The sequence below is a fragment of the Phodopus roborovskii genome, unplaced genomic scaffold, assembly GCF_943737965.1.
Source record: "Phodopus roborovskii unplaced genomic scaffold, PHOROB, whole genome shotgun sequence".
In the NCBI taxonomy this organism is placed as follows: domain Eukaryota; kingdom Metazoa; phylum Chordata; class Mammalia; order Rodentia; family Cricetidae; genus Phodopus; species Phodopus roborovskii.
The window spans coordinates 16,593,509-16,601,050 of NW_026126541.1; the positions used below are offsets into that span (position 1 = coordinate 16,593,509).

The 7,542-nt window shown below is 54.7% G+C and overlaps 1 protein-coding gene across 1 annotated transcript; it reads right to left on the minus strand.

Moving 5' to 3' along the window:
• Positions 1-1,321: 1,321 nt before the first annotated feature.
• Nkx2-3 (NK2 homeobox 3) lies at positions 1,322-4,300 on the minus strand. The gene is made up of 2 exons (XM_051199920.1): positions 3,562-4,300; positions 1,322-2,105 (listed from the first exon to the last, which is right to left on the minus strand). Exons 1-2 carry the CDS (start codon positions 3,908-3,910, stop codon positions 1,375-1,377), a joined length of 1,080 nt encoding a protein of 359 aa, XP_051055877.1. The 5' UTR covers positions 3,911-4,300; the 3' UTR covers positions 1,322-1,374.
• Positions 4,301-7,542: the final 3,242 nt, after the last annotated feature.

Below are 7,542 nucleotides of genomic sequence, written 5' to 3' on the forward strand. Positions count from 1 at the left end.
TAGTGACAAGGAGCCGCATAAAGCCGCGGCCGCCGGGGGAGAAGGGAGGGCGGCCGAGGGGGAGAGCTCGACCGCGGCGGGGCGCAACGCAGCGCCCCCAGGCGCGCTCGAAGGCCCGGTGGCCGCCGAGGAAGGAGCCGCCCAAGGCTGAGCCTGGAGGCGAGCTTTTCAAGCCTTCCTCGGACACCCTCGAGGTCGGGCAGAGTCCCAGCTTGACCAAGGCAGGTCCCTGCACCAAGTCTGGGCATCTGGGTAAAATGTAGCGGTGGGTGGGGGTGGGGATTACGAAGTCCTGAAACCTCAGAAGACCCAGAGCCTCCCTCCGGCCTGTTCGGCCCACAAAGCTAAAGAGAAATTAATGAACAAAGCAGCGAAGAGACCAAACTTGCAGCCTGGGGCCGGGCTCAGGGGCACCGGGCCCAGATGCCCAGGGTGTTTTCCTCGCTTCCCGCCCTGTTTTGGGGGGGGTGCTCCTCCACAGTCTTTGAGGGCTAAACAAGTCTGCAGCAAGCCAAACAGTTCAGAAATATTGCACCTTCTTTATTGACTCCTGTAGTGTATGACAGCGGGTGTGTACATGGCATGTGGGTATAGTTATACAGAGAGAAAATGTGCTGAATACAGAATACAAAACAGAAAGGAACCAACCTGGGACACCTAGGCTGGGCCACCAGGTCCTCGATTTGCTCAGCTGCCCCCCTTCCCCCAAATTCCGATCTCACTGGGGTGGTGGTCTCCAAGAAGAGTCCCCTGACAATCCGGAGATCCAGGCAGAGTCTTGTCTCGGAAGAGAGGCCGTTGGAAAACGAAAATGCACTGTGTTGTAGGCATCCAGGCTAGAAAAGGGGGCTGCGGATCGGTGGGATTTCTCATGCCACTACCCCATTTTCCCCTTCTGCACTATCTTTCCACAACTATCCCTTTCTTTCTTTCTTTCTTTCTTTCTTTCTTTCTTTCTTTCTTTCTTTCTTTCTTTCTTTCTTTCTTTCTTCTTTTCCCTGTTTGGTCCGGTTCCCCGACCGTACATCGAGAAGGCCAAGGGAAGGTCGAAGGAGAAAAAGCCGCCCTCCGGAGAGAGCAAGCGACAGCTGGAGTCCCAGCCTCCCGCACTCCCGGCAGAGCCAGGGTGGGGGCCAACCTCTTCCCTGGCGTCCGGTATTTCTGTCTCAGACAGTCTTGACCACTCGACCAGGACGTGCGTTTCTGCGCCGAGCCCCAGGCCTAGAGTGCGCTGGGACCCTGGCCCCTTGGGGAGCGATAGGTCCATATTTTATTTTAACGAGGGTGCCTGGCCCTCGGGTCTGGCCTTTCTCACGTCTCATTCCCGCGGCGCCTAGCAGCGGTAGGATGCCCGCCGCGTGTCCTGCCCAGTCCTCACCAAGCCCTGATGCCCTGCAAGGTCCCCTGAGCGCACGCGGCCCCGGCTGCCGCACCCTGGTGCAAAGGTTGAGCGCCCGCACCGCTGCCAAAGCCTCCCAGGTTGCCCACATTCACAAAGGATCCGCCGCCGGTGGCGCTGCAGGCGGGCTGCATGGCGGTGGTCGCTGCCGAGGCCCCGCCACCGCCACCGCCTGTCGGGTAGGTGCAGCCGTAGCTCCCGCTGTAGGCCGCGGCCGCGGCTGCGGCTGCAGCGGCGGCAGCAGCGGCGGCGGCCGAGTTCCCGTAGCCGTAGGCGGGGAAGCTGTTGTAGGAATAGGCGCCGGCACCCACGCTGTAGGGCGAGCCGTAGGCCTGCGCGCTGGGCGTGACGCAAGGCTTGCCGTCCCGCACCAGCACCGGCACTGCCACGCGGCGAGGTGGCGGCGGCGGCGCATGAGTCCCCAGCTCCAGGGACTTGTCCTGCCGCTGCCTCTTGCACTTGTACCTGCGGTTCTGGAACCAGATTTTCACCTGCGTGGACGTGAGCTTCAGGCTGCTGGCGAGGTGCTCGCGCTCGGGCGCCGACAGGTACCGCTGCTGCTTGAACCTGCGCTCCAGCTCGAAGACCTGAGCTTGCGAGAAGAGCACCCGCGGCTTCCGGCGGCTGCGCGGCTTCGGCCTCTCGCCGTCTTCGCTCGCCTTACAGTCTCCAGTTGCTTCTAGAGACTTCTTCAGCTGGCAGCTTTCTGCGGGAAGAAGCAAGACCTTAGCTCCCTGTACAGCATCCACACAGCCCGGGAACACAGAACACTCGGTAGAAAATGCTTAGATGTGGGGAAAGTTTATGGTTCCCTATGCTCAGGGGTCCTGCATTAGGCTGAGCACCTCCACGGGAGGAATCCTGTTCGATGGCGAGTAGTTAGCTCGCATTTGTTAAAACTTGAGTATCAGAGAGAAAGGAGATTAAGCGTGCCGCCTGACGCGCTAATGACTGTTTTCAAGATGAAAGCGTGCATCTACGTTAACAACGACAGTATTTGCAAACTCGTTTGCCTACCACTCTCCACGGATACCTGAAGATGTGAAACGCGTTGGTGGTATTGGGGACAGGAAGCCGGGATGCATGGGTTGATTGCAATTTTTTTTCTGTTCAGAAATATTTAAGTGTAAAGCGTATGTGCAACTCACGAATTGATTTTTTTTCTTATCAAAACTACTGAGAATATGTGTAACACTATATGTATGTTTCCTTACAGAGGGAAAAAAAGTTGGATGGACACATTTAGACAGTTTCGTGTATGTTTTAGGCCTGGCGAGCTGACGGGGAAGTGCCTTGGTTTCAGCCACATCAAAACTTCACTTGGAGAAGAGATTCTTTGATTCTGTCTTCTTTCAGACATCTCCTGGGGGCTTATTGAGTTGTCTGATTTTCCTACTACTTCTGGTCTGCTGGGTGTCCAGAATCCCCAGCAATTAAATTCTGCGCTTTATCCACTTTATTCGGCTTGCAGCCGGAGACACAAAGCAAACACTAAGATTTTTTTTTAAGGCCTTCACCTCAAGGGTGTGAGTGGTGCGGCCATCTGGAGTGGCCCCCACACCATCCATCCCTTCTCCTCACGGTGCTGTAGGTGTGAGAACGCTGAGCCCTAAACGCACATGGTCTGAACTTTCCCTATCTTCTGCTAAAAAGCACAATCTCTCATCTGCTCGCACTGCCTTTTCGGGAAAGCAGGGGTGACTGCCCTGGCCTCACTCAGAACTCAAGCCACATGAGAAGAAAGCCAGAAAAATGGCCAGACTACTGACTCCTTTTTGAGAAGAGGATGTTCGAGAGAACACACACAGACACACACACACACACACACACACACACACACACACACACACACTCACAGAGGAAGATGTTAGCTGTTACGATCCAGCCGCAGGGCCCCTGTCACCGGGGCTGCAATAATCGCTTTCCCTTCCCTCAGGGGCTGCTCTCGCTCCCTGCTCTGGGGAATCACCTCCTTTTCCACCCTACCCTCTCTCCATCTCAGGTACCTGTGCTTTGCACAGCTGTCCTTGAACCTAGCTTAGGCACGACCCTAGCCAAACGTGAAAGGGGCGGGCGGCCCTGCTGGCACGGTCTGTGGGTTGTTTACGGGCGCTGAGCCATTGCTCCAGGTGTAGGACGCGTTTCCTTTCCCCCTTACTCACTTTGGCTCCGTTCTCTCACAACCTCCTCTTCTTGCTCTTTGGGCCTGCTGCAGGAGTCTCGAAGGACTGTGTGGACATAGCTTTGCGGACAGAGACCTGAATCTCCGTGGCCCTCTGCAGCAGCTAGTGAGTTCAAATAGGACAGTTTCTCTCCCTCTTCTTCCTCCTCCTCCTCTCCTGCATCAGAAAATTGTGACCCTTCAGCCGCGGCCAGCATGCAGGGAGCCGAGTGGAAGTGCTGCTCCAACTCCGCCTGCAAGTGAGTTCCGTGGAAGTGCTGCTGTTGCTCCAGATTCAAAATGTCTTTGACTGAGAAAGGGGTGGAGGTGACCGGGCTTGGTAACATCATCAGGGCCACTTAATTGTCCAGTCCAAATACTCAATAAATCCCGGCGGGGGCGGGGAGGCAGCGCGGCGGCTCCAGCTTCCCCTGGACTTCGCGATGCTATGGAGTCGAGCTTTTGACAGACGCGGTCCTGCTCCAGTCTAAATCGCCTCCATTGGCCGGGACCTGGGGGTCTGGGTTTTGTTACAGCCACTGCAAGGACTGGGGCCGGGGCTGTGAAGCCTCTGTCCGGGGGCCCTGCGTCACGTCGAGGGGCGGGGTCGGCATCCTGGCCCGCTTCCTAATTGGTTCTGGCGTATGTGGGCCACGCCCTTCGCGTCCACCCAGTGGGATGTAGCTGCCTTACCAGGAATAGACCGGGACTAGAATAGTCTTGAGGTCCAAGTCGTTGTGGGTGAGGCTGCCTTGAGCCGGTGTCCGAATCACCGAATCCCCGTTTCACCTAGCCGCACTTCCCGATCAGCGGCAGTTCTGAGAGGCTCACTTGTCCATGAACCAACAAAGTCCTAAAAGGATGACACAGACTGTCTTTACAGCTGCTTCGAGGCAGGAAAACTTCCTGGCCAGTAAATACCGGACGGTGGATTGATTCCTCAAGAGACGAATGCTGTATCCCTGGAAATATGAGCGACGTGTCAAATTCCACCTTGTCTCTGCTCTGGCCGTTCTCACCACGTGGAGTGCCTTTTCCATCCTCGTTTCCACGAGTGGAAAGCTGCTGGTCCTCCGAGGAAGCGCTGCCTAGCCCGGAAGTCCTCTTCCTCTGAACTTGCTCCGTTAGTAATGTCACTTGTCACTCCTCTCACTTAGTGTTCACCTGGCTGCCAAGTTAGACTGTGAGGGCAGCGTCCAGGTCATATTCGCCCTTGCGGCCCTTGCAGTGGCTGCAGAGAACAGGGTCCTGAGGGACAAGATGATGGAGTTCTTTGGTGTTCAGTCGCTCTTGCTTCGAGTCCTGGCCCGAGTCAATACTTACTTGGTTTTCGACGTTCTCAGTTTCCTCGTCTGTATGAAGGAGCCGAACTCCCTCTTTTAGGGCAATTGCTCTAGTTAAATAAGGCTAACCAGACCGGAAGCATAGTGCGGGTCTAGGAATGCTAACTGCTCAAAACGTGCAGCTACCCTTTTTCTGCGTCAGAGGTCGGGCCAGTGTTGGCTTCATTGATTCTGACCTGGTAGGGATTGTGAGAGCAGGCTCTGGTCTCAAAAGGGAGGTAACCCGGCTGTGGCTTTCCGCCTTTTGGAGTCTGAGTACAGGCCTCAACTTTCAGACACGCCTTATTTCTCTACCTGAAGGCTGTCTGGCTCGCTTTCTGAGACCGTGATTGCATTCTGCGGGGAGAATATATATATATATATATATATATATATATATATATATATAATGCGTGTGTGTATGTAGTATGTAGTATGTAGTATGTAGTATGTAGTATGTAGTATATAGTATATAGTATATAGTCTCAGACTCTGAAAACTGCCTGATGGGGACCAACTTTTGGCATTCACCTACCTATAAGCTTAGCCCTCTGAATAGCCTCCTGCCGCCATCGTTGTGAGGATAATAGCAAAACGCATGGGCAGCAGGCCTTGGAAATAACAATAACAAGGAACCGTTCTGGCTTCACCTTGAGTTTCTCCACCAGATCGCCCCTGGCTTTTGTTTGTCGTCTCTCTCCCTTCACCCCCCCCCCCCTTAGAACCGTACAGTTGGGAGAGACTGGCCTCAACTGGAAGGCACGGGCACAGAGGATGACACCCTGGGAAATGGGTAGAGGCGGCACGAATAGGATTATATGGAGAGCGGCCTTGCGGAACCCAGGGAAGCAGAATGATGGTGCCCGCGGCCCTGGAAAGAAAGGGTTGGGAGGAGAGGGAGGCGGGGCTCTTGGGGGAGAGCGGAAATACTGCGAAGAAGCTGAGCCCCGGGCCACCAGGGAAGCTGGGACCAGGGAAGCTCCACGTGCCCTTGGGGCGATGGGGAAAGATCACCTGTGGGTAGGCCATTGCTCCTCGAAACCTTTCCTCGGTAGCAAGAGCCTTTTCACTTTTAAGACTTGAGACTGTTGACGCCTCAGGCGGGGGCAGCGGTCGCTACAAAGGCGAATTCAGCCGAGGCAGAGTGCGCCTGGTTTTGCTGAGGACCCGGAGCGCAAACGTCCCGATCGAGGTGGGGTGAGTGCGCGGCCCTGCAGGGTCGGGGGACTGAGTGGACTTGCGTGCCCCAGCTGGCAGTGAGAGGACCAGAAGGAAATCGCGCTCCAGTCTTAGTCCCCCACCCTCTGCCAACAGGCGGAGAAATGCTCTTTTCGCTTCTGCTCTCCAATTCCACCCCCCCCTCAGGTGATTTCAAGATGTGGACAAAAGAAAAGATAAACGTTATTGTATGCCTCTTTGCTTAGTTTCTTGCTTCTTAGCCCTGCTTTGCCCTCACCAAACCTTGCCCCAGAGTGAAACCCTCGGTGCAACAATGCCTGCAACTCAGAGACACACCCGCACACCTGCTGCCTCCGGGGAAGCCCACTCAGGCCTCTTCCTTCTGCCCATGCAGATGACGGTCTGCTCCCCCCACCTGCAGGAGCACGTGGAGGGGTCTCCTCCAAACCCAGCCACTACTTGGTCAGGGATCCTCAAGACACACCTGGACGACCCTTTCCTGAGGACCCTGACCAAGTTGCTCTGCAGCAGGACAGGACTCCGTTTGGGAGTACCCTATGGGGGCTTGGTGAATGTGCCAGCGCGCGGCACCCATGGCCTAACCTGTCCTGGACTGCGCGCTGCGGATCCAGAGACTTCCACCCACCCCTTGATTTTTAGGTTGGGTTTTTGATTTTTGCTCAGAGTAGGGGTTCTGGTCATCTCCAGGTTCCCTCTCCAAATTGTTTAAGTCTTGACTTATCCTGGTTTCGAAGTAGCAGGTTCCCAGCCAGGCCAATCGCACCCAGGCGGCCTCCCTTTCCTACGCTGGCAGCGGGCACCCGAAACGACTACAGGGCCTGTGGGCTTCCAACTGTGCGCTGCTAGGTAAAACAGGAAAACTCCGCTGCTGGAGGTCCCCCTCCACCGTGGCTTGTGGCTTATCGGGACGCAGAATCTAGCTCTGCTGGGTATCCAGTTACTAGCACGTTCAGGGGCATTTGCATTTTCTTGTTGGAAAAGATCTTAGAAATCTTGGATCCGTGCTCAATTAACAATAGGTTTTCCTATCAGACAGTTTAGCCAATTACTGTCAGATAAAGTAAATATGACTGAGCAGCTTGGCTTTGTTTTAGTCCGAAGTGTCTGCTTGGGTTCACCTCCATCACCCCACGAGCCCCTCCCATCGGATATTTGATTACAGATCTTGCTGAAGTGGTGGCAAATTCCCGTGAGGGGGTGTCTTTATAGACACACACACACACACACACACACACACACACACTTAAATTACAGCTGTTAAAGAGCCTTGGGTTAACCATTACAGTAATTTCATTACCAAGGGGAAATGTGATGAATTTTGAAGCCTTTGTTTGTGTCAAATTCTAACAGTTACTCTCTTCCTACACATATGAAACAGGCAGATAGTCAATAGTTTTTCTTCATCTGACACTATTTTGTCTCGTTGCACAAACAGCTATTTAATTATGGAAACAGGGCCG

Bases quoted from the DNA above. Each gene is read 5' to 3' on its own strand.
- Nkx2-3 (XM_051199920.1), bottom strand. From the start codon at position 3,910: ATGATGTTACCAAGCCCGGTCACCTCCACCCCTTTCTCAGTCAAAGAC. The intron at 2,106-3,561 runs GTGAGTAAGGGG...TTCTTCCCGCAG, and splicing joins TGTGAGAGAACGGAGCCAAA to AAAGCTGCCAGCTGAAGAAG.